The 15,054-nt window shown below is 41.3% G+C and overlaps 1 protein-coding gene across 9 annotated transcripts in view; it reads left to right on the top strand.

Annotated features, from left to right (window-relative positions):
- The window catches only part of LOC148326148 (receptor-type tyrosine-protein phosphatase mu), a 137,178-nt gene that overhangs the window by 58,073 nt on the left and 64,051 nt on the right, over positions 1-15,054 (top strand). For all 9 annotated transcript variants that reach the window (XM_088310845.1, XM_088310840.1, XM_088310837.1 and 6 more), the window contains one exon: positions 1,222-1,515. In XM_088310845.1, coding sequence (XP_088166971.1) covers positions 1,222-1,515 — 294 coding nt within the window. The remainder of the gene's footprint in view (positions 1-1,221; positions 1,516-15,054) is intronic.

Here is a 15,054-nt window from a genome sequence, read left to right as displayed (position 1 = left end):
TAGTTGGCTCGAGGTGATGTTGGACAGCTTGGATTAGATGCAGTTTAGGGACCCGTGACTTGAGGTCAGTGTGAGCGAACCATCTGCTTCCTATGAGGGACAATCTCCATCGGCCGAACTGCTTGATTACTTAGTGGGAGGTTTTCATCCAGGATCCTCCTCCAGGAGGCGCAAGATTTTTCGGTATGCAAATTAGGGTTGTATAGAACATTCACTATGATGTAAATATCGTCACTGTCCTGTGAAAAACACGTAGGTCCAATTATGTATTTTTCTTTCAATTTTAACCTTAATAGAATGTCGATAATTTTGAAACCCAATTCTCGTAAAAATAAAAAATCTGAAAAAAATGTACAAATGTTTTTCACAAGGACAGTGATATGATACATTAGAGTGGTATAGAATGTTGAATATTATGTTCAATGCTGGCACATAAGTTTTGTATAGAACGCTATGTATGTAACGTAAAATAGATTTGTGTAGAGCTTTTTAACACGTTGCGTTGTATAAAAGACGAAGTTCAGCAATGTGTTGCATTACATTTGCATCGAAGGCTCAATGTGATTAAACACAAATCTGTATATTATTGTATGCATAGCTGAACATGATGTGATGTATGTTATGTTAAATATTAGGGAATATTCAATAGACATCTCAAAGTTGTGCCTAACTTGGTGTTGCTGAAGCCATTCGTATAATAGAAACGCCTTAAATAGATGAAAGAACCTGTGCTGACATTTGGCGAAGGCTCATTAAGGAAGAGATGCCATTGGGTTTAAGTCAGATTAGACAAATATAGGGAACATAATGGAGGAAAAGGTCACTGTCAAAGTTGTCACGTGTTTACTACGGCATCTTTCACAAAACCATCACAAAGATATTGCCATGAAATAATTGTCAGGCAGTGGTTATTGCTTTCAACACAACAGGGTGGAGAAAGAACTTGACGCCCCAATCCCCTACACAGATGTCGCGTCACGCCTCTTTTCGGATCTGATACTAGCTACAAATGGAAAACGGCAGCATCTGGTGTGACGTTTATAATATGTACAATAGATATTTTAAAAAGCAACAATTGTTTTTGTCACAAAAAGGGAATGAGACGTGAGTGTAAGGTCCCCGTCGTACAATCTCAAAAGGTGGAAACATTTTCAGTGTCTGTTCAGTATTCAATTGGACAGCAGCAATTACTTTCAACTAAAATCCATTTTACCCCTCCAGAGCCTCCGGTACCCATCGCACCGCCACAGCTGACCGCCGTAGGCGCGACTTACCTGTGGATACAGCTCAACGCCAATTCCATTAACGGCGACGGCCCCATCGTGGACCGGGAGGTCGAATACCGCACCGTGTCGGGCACCATGTACGACCTGCAGCCCGTCGACAAAACCACGCACAAGATCGGACACCTGGACCCTGACACCGAATACGAGATCAGCGTTCTGCTCACCAGGCCTCTGGAGGGTGGCACGGGTGCACCCGGACCACCGCTGAGGGCACGGACCAGATGTGCCGGTGAGTTTACGATCAGAAGGGATTACCATCACTTCGTGATAACAGTCTACCTGCTTTGCATAGACTTATACACAAATGTTTCTCGCTGGGTCATATGTGAAATGGCTAGCGGTGAGAGGCTAAAATCAGAATCTAACTTAGACATCTTTGTTTTCACTCAGTCAAAAATGTGTGAAATATGCTGACGTCCCTCGCAAGGTCGTAGCCTACATGAAGTGGCAAGCTAGTTAGGAGCGAGTGCAATCAAGTCACATGGCTAACTTTTCTGTCTTTCCTCAGTGAAAAACCTGAGGTGTATTATGTTACCTCAAGTGAGATTTTACATTTTCAGTGAAACTGCTGAAGTTAGCTATTAGTGGTTTGCTAGTTAGCAGCTAATTTGAGAAGCTATGTTGTCAAAACCCCGTAGGCTGTTTTAGTTCAAACGTTCAAATGGCCAGCTAGTTAGCTAGTTTGTATGAGAAGCTACTGAAGCTAATCGATTGCGTTGACAAGAAGCTAACTTGGGCTAAATTTTCATCTCGAACACTAAAGTGGCCAGCTTGTTAGAGGCTAGCACGTGAAGCTACCATAGTTGTCCGGAAACGTGTAAGAACGCAGGTTGTGGTTGCCAAAGCAAACAAAGTAGAGCGGGTTCTATGGAATTTATTGAACAAAAAGAGGAAGCAAGTGTGAATATAATACGAATTAATAAGTTATTGGACAGAAGATTGACGTGGAGATAGAATTATTGAAACAACCGAACTAAGGTGGACGGAGGGCCATGGGAGATAGACTATCAAAAAAAGAAAAGAAAAAAAAATAGTACAAACACAATACCAGTAATACTTAAAAGCTAAACTCGAGATGAGAAGTGATTGCCGGCAAGAGAAGATGGTACAAACACGAGAGTAGCAATATGCAATAGCAATGGCAACAAGAAGCACGAAACAATAACTCGTCATCTTCCACTTGCATCTCCGTCTAAACACCCCACTTATGATAATTTCCAGCAGGTGCGTGCAGGAGACTTAGCCCACTGACACTCGCCATAGAAACTGCAACAGGAAGCAAAAAACAAACCAGAAGTGTGTGCAACAAAACAGGATTGTGACAATATCATCTACATTTTCACCCACTCAAAAACTTGTGACATATGCTGATGTCTTGTGCGAGGTCGCACATTTTTGGTTGAAACACTATAGTGTTAAAACATTAATTGCTAGCTACTTAGCAGTTAGCATAAGAAGCTAACACTTTCTATGTTGTCTTCAATAGTTGTGACGTAATATGATGTTACGGTTATGCATTTTCTGTTCGAAAGTGGTTAGCAAGTTAGTAGCTAGCTAGCTAGCCGCTAACGTAGAGGACTATGTCTTCACTTAGTCAAGACATCTTGGCGTATGCTAAAATATCGCGTCTGGTCGCACATTTCCAGTCCATAAGCTAGCTAGTTAGTTAGGGTAAGAAGTCGTTTGAGAGGCTAACATCAAGGTTCGTGCCTTCATGCTATCAAACACTTGTCTCATTGATGCTAAAGGTTACATGCTAAGTAACCAGCTTGTGGTGACTCACCACAAACTTCTCCATCCGCTCCCTCCGAGTGAGGGCTGATCCCCGATTAAAAAGCACATTCCCTCCCACACCGTCTTTAACGCCAAACCAAAATACAAGCAGATGAGGCCAACTCCCACGTGGCGCGGCCCAGCCAGATGGGAGCGGAGTCGCTGGCGTGATAGATGTGGAGTCTGAGCAGGTGTTTGGAGTCAGCGTGGATGTGGTGTACTGCCACAAAAGAGGTCACAAGGCTGAGTACAAAGACAGAGTGTTTTCTTTGGATGTAACCGGATGGCAAAAATCACACTTGGGTGCATACCTTCGCGTAAAAACACAATATGATTCACACGAAGTACAGTAAGGGAAGAAAAAGCAAAAAAAAGAAAAAAAGTACTTTATTTTTGCATATACGAGAACAGATTTAATTTTACACACAAAAAAAATACTAATGATGTCCAATAACATTTCAAACAAAGCATTACATTATATAACAACTTATTATTATTTATTAATTTATCTTTTTATCTATCTGTTTAGTTTTTTTTTTTTTTTTAGGAAAGTGCAACGTCGGATGGCAAACTGCTCGGAGTAAATTATCCGGTCAATGACAAATGATCCAATAATCAAAAGAAAATAAAATCGAAATATTTAGTGACATGTATGAACTTTTTATGAAATGGTAACGTAAAAAAACAACAACAAATGAACAAAATAAAATACAGGAGAAATTGTAATATAAGAGTTGAATGTTTTCTTTTTTAGTGCAGCATCAAGCTAAATGATGGAATAAGTGAATATTTAGTAGTGCATAACAGCTCAATGTTGTATTTTGTTTATTATTTTTCTTTTTAAGAAAATGCATTTTCTTATCTAGGAAAGTGCAAATACAATCATACGTGATTATTGCCGGCTAACCAGAAGTGAGCAGCACTGTGTTTTTTGTTTTTTTTCATGAAGTAGCCACATAAGGCAGTTAGACTTCCTGTCTCTTCTCCAATTTGATCCATCTGCGGTCAAAGTTTTTCCGTTGTATGGAGCGGGAACTGCTTGAGTTTGCGTTACTGCGGGCTTCGCTATGGCTTCCGGGTTCCGGATATCGGAATTTCCGCTGTGAGGAATCAACCGTTAATGTAATATAGCAGTGGAAAATTTAATGCATACGGTTTTTTTTTCGAGTGAGGGAATTTCCATTTAACACAGATCCGTAGGTGGGAATATTTACTGTATTTATTTTCAACTCCACGGTGTTGGTATTTGAGCCAAAAAGATGAGAATTTATGAACCTGACTGTACTTCTTCACATAGACAAAAATGTGTACACTTCTTTGGCAAGGTCATACATATGTTTTCAATTCAAACGCAACATTGTCACTCAGTCAAAAACTTTTATCTCACTTCTCAACCAAAGTTGTGCATTTTGGCTAATGGCTAACATAAGCTAACATAAGAAGCTAAGCTAGCTGTCTACGCTTCTAGCCAAAAACTATGGACGCCAACAAGTCTTTATTCTCTGATACAAACACCACGTTCAATGTAATTCTTCATGTACTGTCATTTACCAAAAAAAAAAAACAAAAAAAAAAAAAAACAATCCGCCCTGTCAACAGCGTAAATCAAAGTGAAGCACTTTGCGAAGCGCTCAGCGCCGCCCCACTCGGGAGACACATGAAATCTGAGATAAAGCTTTTATGGGAGGGGCTGGAAACGGCGAATAAATCGCGTCTCGGCTGCCGTGTTTGGGGAGATGTTATGAGCAACGCGAGCCGACTGAATGAGCGCTTCCGAGCGAACGGTGGGAGCGCGACATCCATAATTTAGCAAAAAGGATGGAGGGAGTGGGAGGGGTGGTTTAAAAAAAAAAAATCAGTGAGAAAAATTACAGCAGATAGCGCATGAATAATTAAAGGCGGTGAATGGAAAACATTTAAAGACCTTGAGAAGCACTTCTGTTTGAATTTATAAACACGAAGAGAGAGCGCCAAGGAGTGCCACTAAATTAATGCTACTTGAGTTCTTCGGTTGCTCCAGAGTGGAGGTGACAAACAGCCGCCGTGATGAGTTTTAGCACGCGGCTGAGGGGGGTGCATTTGACCCTGGGGAACATACTTTTTTCCCGCCGTGCTACAATAAAGTGTAATTGCACCTCCACGCCAGTAGTTGGCAGTGGTGCTCTCCTTGCCCATTGTGCGCAGCGAGTTTTAACTTTAATGTGTAGGTTTGTTTTGCAACAAAAATGTGAAGACATGATTGCGGCAGGGAGTGTGTGGTGGGGTAGGAGCGCAAATTGTTTTCTTCTTGCTGGGGGAAGCTTTAGGAAAACAGCTTATTAGGCATTTTCCTGAAAAGAAAACATTTGCTTGCACTCTACCTCCAAAAATATTAGGATGGCGCACTTTCGTAAAAAGAAATTAACCCATCAATGATGCACTTGCCTAAAAAAAAAAAAAATAAACTAAAAAAAAAAATCTTTCTGGTCTCTGATTTGCAAATGGCAAAAACAGTTTTTATCCATTTCCCACTAAGGGTCGTACATGTGCTCGCCTGGCTCGCTCAGCTTCAAGTCAGCAGACGAGTTGGTGTCTGAAGATGAGGGTAGTCACAATAGCGCACAGTCTATAGCGTCTGCTCTCTGCCGGCACTCGTTTGAAGACGCGTCCTTGAGTGGCGCGCAAATCGCCTTTTCGCAGAACTGACATTATAAGAGCACAGTTCTTCTTTCTACTTCCAACTGCCTGTGATAATAGTTAGAAAAAAATATATGCTTTTTTTTTTATTTTTTTATTGTCGTCCTCCCACAACCTCCCACAGAACTCAACCTTGCCTGCTTTTTTTTTTTTTTTGCCAGGGCCAACAAATTATGAGGGTCTTTTCACTCATCTCGTCAATGCTGTCACATGACCACTCGCCATTGTACGTGCGATCAGACGCGATGCGTTCAGGAGGGTTTTCATATACGGGAGTTTTAATTAGACAAGTCACACTGGGTAAACAAGTAGATGGATGGAGTTCATCTCCGTTTACACGGAAAGGCAGGCTGCCATCATGCAGACTTATGGTGCTTTCACACTTATGGTTTGTTTGCTCTTCTCCGAATCAGTCGGAGAGTTTGTTGGTTGTCACATAAAACAGTGCGGGCGTACCCTAGTCAATCAGTCACCCCTGTGATGACTCTTTCTCATTCAGCGGGTTTTGTCTTCTTTTTTTTTTTTTTGCACATAATGCAGCTGTTCATCTACTCTGATATTTAAAATGAGCCTCAATGTCATCCACCGATGGTTTCGGGTCAGTTAAGTTGTCTCCATGTTTGAAATTGACAGTGAAGTCAAATCAGCCGTTCCCCCCCACCCAAACCCGTTGCAAAAACATAATAGACACGAATACGAATAGCAGTGATTAAAGCAGAACTCCTCAATCCTGTTCCTGAAGGGCCGCTGTCCTGCCTGTTTTCCATCTCTCCCTGCTGCAACACACCTGATTCAAATGATCAGGTCATCAGCAAGGTCTGCGGAAGCTAGAAAATGGTGTTGATCGTTTGGTCATCGGAGAGATGAAAAACGGGCAGGACACCGGCACTCGAGGAACAGGATAGTAGACCCCCGGATTAAAATGTTGTGACGCTGCAACACCGATGCTGTTTGTTTGCTCGTCTCTAGCTTTATGCATTTCTTACGAAATAGATTTTATTAATTCTCATTTTCATCTTTGGTTTGACCGTAAACGTCGACTGGGAGTGGCGATACACAATTTGAAGTCTTTAAAATGATGCCATGCTGTCACCATACGTTTGTACATTGAAAAACACACCAGTTGGGTCACACGGCATCACTTTTTATGATGTACTGTAGCTTTTTGTGAGGGTTTATGTTCGCCACTGTCGGGACTCAACAACACAACTCCACTGCAGTGTTGTTAAAAGTTTAACACGCCTTCTCGCTGGGGGGCTGGAAATGGTTTTCTCCGTGCGACGACGGCCCCGCGACAGTGTTGCCGAAAAGTGTGAGTTACCACCCCGGGTGCCGCTCTGCCGGGGCCACCGCCTGATCATTTGGAGCGAGGGCTTGTTAAACTTCACAGCAAAATGGAAGCGAGAGCGCCATTGCCAAATGCTGAAAAATGGAGACATTTGGAAATTGTTAGCAAGCTGTGAAAACTGTGAATTTAAGCGAGGATAACAAGAATAAAATGCTTGCGCAAACCTGAGAAAAGGAAGAAAAAGAGAGTTGCCGACAACAATGGCACGGGCCCCCGCTTTGGATGTGAAACCTCTCAAGGCCGCCCTGCTTTTGAGAATGTTGCATGTCCTCGCCGTGGTATTAAAGCGTCCCTTTTTTTTTTTTTTTTTTGTCATGGCAAACATTGCTCAGTTTGCAAAGCGACAGATGCGGCCCCGCAGATTTTCATTAGCGCGTCCCAGACGAGCGAGAGGGAGAGCGAGGAAGTGTCCCGTCCTGTCTGGGGGGCGCCGTGATGTATCGCACCCGGGCCTGCCAGTCCTAACCGCTCAATTAGGAGCCCAGGCTGACGCTCGGGCCTGTCAGGGAGAGAAGCCGGACGAGATCAAGAGCCGCTTCCTCGGCAGCCGCCGTCATCCATCTTGCGCCGTTTGACTGGCGGCCCGGCCGACGGGCTCCGCTGGGCGGCGCAGGTTGGGGCCATTCATCCCGATCTGTCCCGACTAAGCATGAATAATCTCGTGACCTTCAGCGCTTGCGAGAAGGCAACGAAATCTCATTTTGCACGGACACAAAAATAGTGTCGCGGCCTCTTAAAAATGATGACGTGAGGAGTGTACACCCCCTCCTCTGCCCCCCCCCCCGTGCAGCACGGGAATTTTGCTGGCTAATTTTTAAAATGTCAACGAAGCATTCTCTAAAGTATTGATTCGCAACCACTGTGCCTTTACTCATTATCAGGTTTTCTGCGGAAAATGAGCCAAGTTTTCTTAATTGGTCCAAAACGTATCTAGCCACGTAACACTGAAATGCTCTGCCACTCGATGGCAGTAAGTATGATACATCAAACATTCCTGTTCACCTGTTGGTTGTCATTTCTTTAAAAAATTCTTGTGGCCCATGTTCGACAGGAATGATAAAATTTATAATCCTGACAAAATAATATGACACTCAGTAATAAACATACAATTAGCCATATATTTCATTGACAATGCATTGGTGGCAAAAGTATGTGTATTAATATATGAAACTTCTCAAGATTTGCCATATGTGGAACTCATTTCATAACAAGTAGCAGTTTAATGCCACGCCAAGTTTTAGTTTACTGTCAAACCAAACCTAAAACAAGGAGAACATAATTTTGTGTATGTAAAACAAACACACACGCTTATCTTTAAAACGATTCGAACAAACAATGCGAAATGCTGAAGAGGAATAGCATCAATGTTTTGTGCTTGTAATGCTGATGGGGCAACACATGTAGACAGACAATGTAACAATTCTCACAGGCCATCCATTACAAAAAAAAAATCATTTTAATGCTGATTCGTAAGTCTCTTATAAATGGTTGTGAACTTATTATACAGTGCTAATTTCTTTATTAAAAACATTAAAATGGTTTTAGGGGCGCTGGAACACATTAATGGTAGGATTATTTCAAATGTGCGCCGTTCTCATGGAACAAATCAAAAACGTGACACTTTTGATGCTGCATAATAGCAGCCAACGTAACGTCTTACTCTTGATTTTTTGTCGCGGCTCGAGTCAAACGTGAGCATTATACTTTGCTACAATACAATAATCACTTCATAACTTTAAAACCATTTTTCTTAAATAAAGCTGCAAGCGGCGATTTATGGGTGCTCGCACCCCCTTTTTTTTTTCATCAAAATAGTGTTCAAATATATTGTTGAAACGTTGACTGGTGCGGTGACACGTCAAGTGACGAAACAACACTTGTACTGAGGTGCATTTCTATTATTTTCAACGGAGACACAATCAGCCATCCGTCGCCACCTTCACAGCTTAGTGGCGGGTGGTGGATGAGGGGGACGGCTCATCAGACAGCTCAGGTCGGCCCGGCGCCTCATTTTGTACTTTCCATTCCTCCCCCCGCCCCCCCCCCCCCCCCCCTAACCACAACCACCTCCTCCAACCTCAGTCAGGGTGGCAGTGTCATTCATCAGCGGGCCTATAAAGAAGGACTTGATAGAGTGAGGAGCGGCCAGCACCATTCAATAAATCCTGGTGATTATCCACGCCCCCAAGGTGTACCGCCCAGCCTGTGTGTGTATATGGATATTGTATATAGGTGTGCGGGGGGTACACCCCCCCCCCGAACTCTCGAGCATTTGTCTTTGACTTGGTAATGGATGTGTAGAAGCAGCCCAGGAACACGTGCGCTGCCTTCCTAAATGCCATCTGTTAGACGACGTGCACGCCTGTCAGGCTGAAGGTTTCCACTTGTTGCCGGTGACGCCAGCACAAACCTTGTCCTTGAGGGGATAATCAAACACGATTCGACGTACGACAATGGAAGAGGCCTTTATTAGTCCCGCAATAGGGAAATGGAAGTTGTGGATCAATACAATCAAACAGGGGTTGGACAAACTTTTTCAGTTGAGGGCTTCGTACAGAAAAGCGGAAGGATGTAAGGGTGACTTTAAAATTCCTCAACTTTATTAAACGGGCTAAAATCAATCAAGCAAGCAATTATATATTTTTTGCATTTTCTGGTTAATTTGATTAGTTTCTGTTAAAGGTGATAAGGCAAATAGTTTTCAAGATTTGATGCTTGTGTGTTGTTACTGTCTAATAACAGAAAGAAAATCATATAATGATTATTTTTTTTTTTCTCTCTATCGTCCTCTTCCATGTAAGCATTTGCTACACCCTTCCATTTCGTTCCCTTTTTAACGCCCCCCTGTACTCCCCCAACCCCTCCAGCCCGAGCCTCTTCTTTGGCACTCGAGGACAGGTGATGGGTGCTCTGATTGTCGGTTATCGCCAGCTATCATCATGTCTCGCTTCTGAGGGATATGAAAATGATTTCCTGAGTGTTCAAGCCGTGTCATTACCTCAATAGCCGCCGTTGCCACCGTCACGGTATAATAGAAGGTGGCAAACACATCTGCAAAGCCTTTTTTATTTTTTTTATTTGTTGATTTATTTATTTATTTTTTAACTGAAGGGTTGGAGAAAAAAAACTGACACTGATGCTGGCCACTGACATGTCTTTTGCCACTGACAGGCCAGGATGCAATCTAGATGAATTTTTTGGGAGATACTTGAGATCAGTGCTTCTCAATTATTTTCTCAATTTAATTTTTATTTTATTATTTTCTGTCACAATACAGTACAGTATCAATCAACAAAAAAAAAAAATATCAGTTTTCATTTGCAGTGGGTCAAATAACAGATACATTTCTGTTACCGCAACATAATATGTCTTCCATCATATTACAGTACACGCAAGCGCACATCGTCGGTTACTCTAGCAACGAGATGACGACTAGCCTTGGAGCCGTTGCCTCGACTCCACACTGATGTCTAATCACAGGCAAAGTGTTCTCATCCTTGTTTGGGAGTCGGCAGCGTCTCCGCACTTAATCGATGCCGATCCGATAAAGACTCTGTGTGCTTGTGGCGCCCAAGGATGATCTGATAAGCTAATTGCTCTTCCGTGCAACAGCCAGGCAGAACCAGATGCTACGCGGACAGCGCTTTATAGTACACACGCTTCGAGGATCCGCGAACGAAAAATGTCTTGCTCATATGCCATATGTGTCTGCGTGCATTTATGTCTATTTCATTTCTTTAGTTTTGAACTGTGTCATCAAATTCTAAAGCTTCGCCGTGCTGGAAACAGGTGGGCAAACTTTGTGCTCGAAGGGGTTGGGGAATTGTTTGACAAAGGGCGCTAATGTGCTGCTAATTTGTGACAACATGATTCAAATGTCACACCATAATGATGATGGTGATGAGGGAGGGGGAACGTAAATGTCAAATTCAAATGATTCACTTCTGTCAGCACTGGAGCTCATTTCTCGACACAAAAATGCTCTTGTCTATACTTGTTGACGTCTTTTTCATGGGAGATGCTATACGGACCGTGCTTCGATGTATTCCGTTCGCATTGTTGTACTTTTACTGTGGTGAAAAAGACTCCAGAGGTTGTGTGATGTGAAGGAAAACAAATGTGGCTTCAATGGCGTGTGCTCATTCAAGATTTTATTGGAACGTTATACAAACAGGACTCTGGTGTATATTAGGAGTATAATGGTATTGCATTTGGGTCGAAACGGTACCCAAGGAACCCATTGAAAGTATTAAAATGAAATTCACAAATAAATGAAATTCACAAATATAGTAAATTATTTATCATCATTAAATAAATCCTTTCTTTTTTAAAAGTGGTACAGCAAACTGCTGAGTAGTAAATTCTGCAATAAAATGAAAGATTCTGAAATGCACAAAATTAAATATCGATTAAAAATAATAGTATAAGGAGAAAATATACCAAATAAAACAATGTATGTAAAATTTGTCAAATGAAACAAATATTAAAAAAATAAGAATAATAATCAAAACACTAAGAAATAAATACAAAAACAAGTGCAAAAATATTGGATAAAAGGCAAAAAATTTGGAAAAAAAATGTAAGAGATATTAAAAAAACGATATAAAATTAGAAATTTACATGTTAGATTAGATTTCTAAATTATTACATATAAAATATTATGACAAAAATATTGGAAAACACAAATATTTAAGGGAAAAAATACACGAAAAAAAATTATTACAAGAAAAATGCGAAAATACTCAACAAAAATACAAATATTACATAATAAATGGCTACAGGAGGAAAATTAGAAAAAGAAGGCAAACAATTCATAAGTTTCGAAAAACTACAAAAACAGACAAAAAAAAGAAAGAAAAAAGAAAGAAAAACAGACTCCTACCAAAAATAATATTATCAAACTTGACAAAAATACGAGCTAATATAAAATAATAGATCCATAAAAAAAAGTTAGCTGCATAAAAATATTACGCAAAAACCCAAAATAAATTTCATTGAAATATCGTCCTCTGGGCTACTTTTAGAGATACTACCTGCTCAAGCGAGACATGAAGTGAAAAAGAGGCAAAATCTAAAACGCAACAAAGAAAAAGATGGAATTCACAAGCTTTTCATCGGGGTGAGTCGAGCAGGAAATGCAAGTTTTCAGCCCTTTTATTTGCGGAACTATCTGGAGGCTGCACTCAGGCGAGCCAAAAGGGACGCGCTTAACGCCGGCAGAATTGCAGGGCGGCTGGCCACACAAATCAAATTAACGCTTTGAGGAAAATAAATAAATAAATAAAAGGACAAAAGCGACAAAGTGTGAATCTCAATCCGACAAGCCTGAGCGCTGTGATTTGTGCGGGGTGTCACACTTGCATCTAGGTGGAACGCCTCTGATAAATGGGCCCGTATGTCAACAAATGGGCCCATGTGTCAACAAACTGCAGACATGTAAAAAAATATCGCAAGAGCTGAATGTTTGCGTTTGGATGTCGAGAGAGTTATTGGATGTGTTTTATACAACTTTTGTGACGGAACTCAATATTATATTATGTTGTCTGCAAAAACAGTTATGTAGAGCTGCAATTCATGGTTATTTTAATAATCGATTAATCTGACGATTATTTTGGCAATTCATTGATGAATCGGATTAAAAACGTGTTTAGTTTCCATTTGTTTATTCAAAAACAGGACAAAAGCTAATTCTGATTCAGTTGCTGGTTTGGTCTGTGACATAAAAAAAGAAGTAAAAAGTAAAAGCCAATGTTTTATTTTATTTCAACAATTCGGTCTGCTTTCATGGAAGACAACAGAAATTGAGCAATATTTTTGGTTGAGAATCGGAAATTCAAGAATTTTTTTATGTAAAAACGATTCATCGATATAATATTTATTTATGTGATTATCGATTAATTGTCCTTCAATCAATACATTGTTGCCCGTCTACAATAATTCTTAAATTTTTACAATAAAACACAAACATCTGAAACCACAAAATTAGAACCAGGAAAAGTATTAAAAATAAAATAAATAATCCAAGTACAAATAATAAATACAAGATATCCAAGAAATAAGATTAGATGTTAATCAGTATGCATGATCTGCTACAGCTTTTTACTTCACTGCAATCCAGATGTTTCTCGGTGCATTGATTATCTTGCAAAGTTCAGGTTTGGTTTATAAAAAAAAAAAAAATACTGTTCACATTATTGCATTCTGCTTCCATTTTTTTCAGCTGATGCATAAACTCATTACTTCAGACACCCCCCCCCCAGACAGATGTTTTCCTCTTGCAGACTGGCACGTTTGTAGCGCCCTAGCTCAATTTGAACCGCCGTCGTCGTGCTGCTACCGCGCCCGCAGGGTGGCGGTTTGCGACGCCGTTTCATCTTCTCTTTCGGGAGGGAACTCATCCGCCGCTTTGCAGCTGCTCCGTCTGTCGCTCAGCCGTCGGGAGGCCTCGCTTTCTTCTAGCTTTAGCGCCTCCCGAGCTAACGTTATGACCTCGTTTCCCAAACGTTACCCTCCATTTTCCCTGTGTCTTGTAACTTTTCTTCCCAGATGTTGCCGTCTCTCTTCCCTTGGAATCCTGAAGTGTTTCGCCGTAGATTCCCCCACACAATCAACCACCTCGCTGCACCCTATGAATGTTAAACATGGCCGCCCGCCCGATCCGCCGGCAGGCCTGCGTATCCCCGGGGGCGGATGGGAGCTGAAATGGAGCCCCCGTCTCCTCCCTAATAGCTGCTAAAGTGTTAAGTTCCAGAGAAATGGGCTGCAAATTTAACCTGGAATGGAAATTGATCCCATTACCTCGAGGCCGCCCGCCTTCACATCCTTGTCGGAGAGGCGGCACGGCAGCAAAATAAGGATTAGGAATGGGGGGAAAGCCGCGGAAAAGGCAGTGGCCAAAGCAAGAATGGTTAGAGGTGATAGCATGGCTTGGTGGGGGGGGGCAGTCATGTCCCACCCGGGTTGACAAAGCAGGAAGTAATAGAATCCGATAGTGCAGGAAGGAAGGTGGCGTCAAACAGACTTTTGCTGTCTTATAGGGGGCAGCAAAATCGATATACCAGCATTGAATATTGACATTAGCCGTGTTTACGTGCAGATGTTTTGGTTATTCTTATCAGAATCATTCTGACTGAGGATTTCAGGTCAGCTGTTTGCATTTGATGCAGTGGTGGGCGATATGGCAAAAATATCATCGCACCATTTTTTTAAAAATAAAATCACAATTTTTTCATGATTCTTTTTTTCCATATTTTTTTTAGACTCATTTGCACATATCTGACCATTTTCAACATATCTAAAATGTATATAAAATCCTAAAAAAAAAAGAAAAATTTAAAGCCAACTTAGCGTTCTGAACAGGTTTTAATTTTAAATTAAATGTGCAGTGAACGTCACCTCACCACAAAAATACTGCTCAGAGCGCGAGTCTAGTACTTTGAACAGTCCCCAAAGCAAAGCCCTCGTTTTTGTTCCACTGTTTTATTAGGAATCATTTCTTTAGCCAAGTAATAAGTCACTGCCTCAGTTACTTCTTTCCACCGCTTACTTGTTGTTTTTTTCATATGAAGTGGCCTTGTTAAATGACGGTGTTACCGTGAGTTGTGTTGGCTTGGCGCTGGCGGCTGCCTCAGGCTGCCGTGTGTCTGATCTCCGTAATGTTTTGCGTGCCGTCTCCGCAAGTGATTATGTTAACCGGTTCGCCGTGTTGCCATCCGACGGCCGAACAAAGTCTCAGCAAATAACATCCACACTCTGGATATTGAGTTTCCTTTCAGAATCGACTCTGTTTTGATGGTGACTTCCCAAAATGGCTTCCCGCCACACCAATTTACAAGGAGGGGGGCGTGTCACGTAAGCGTTTCGGCTTTATGAGAACTGTATTAACAGTGTTATTACATGATTTGCTGCATATATATATATATATATATATATATATAATTATATACAGTTGTTATTCAAATAAACCGTCCT

Source organism: Idiotropiscis lumnitzeri, chromosome 12, assembly GCF_059441095.1.
Source record: "Idiotropiscis lumnitzeri isolate Australia: NSW breed Sydney's pygmy pipehorse chromosome 12, RoL_Ilum_1.0, whole genome shotgun sequence".
Lineage (NCBI taxonomy): Eukaryota > Metazoa > Chordata > Actinopteri > Syngnathiformes > Syngnathidae > Idiotropiscis > Idiotropiscis lumnitzeri.
This window is presented reverse-complemented; position numbering and strand designations above follow the sequence as displayed.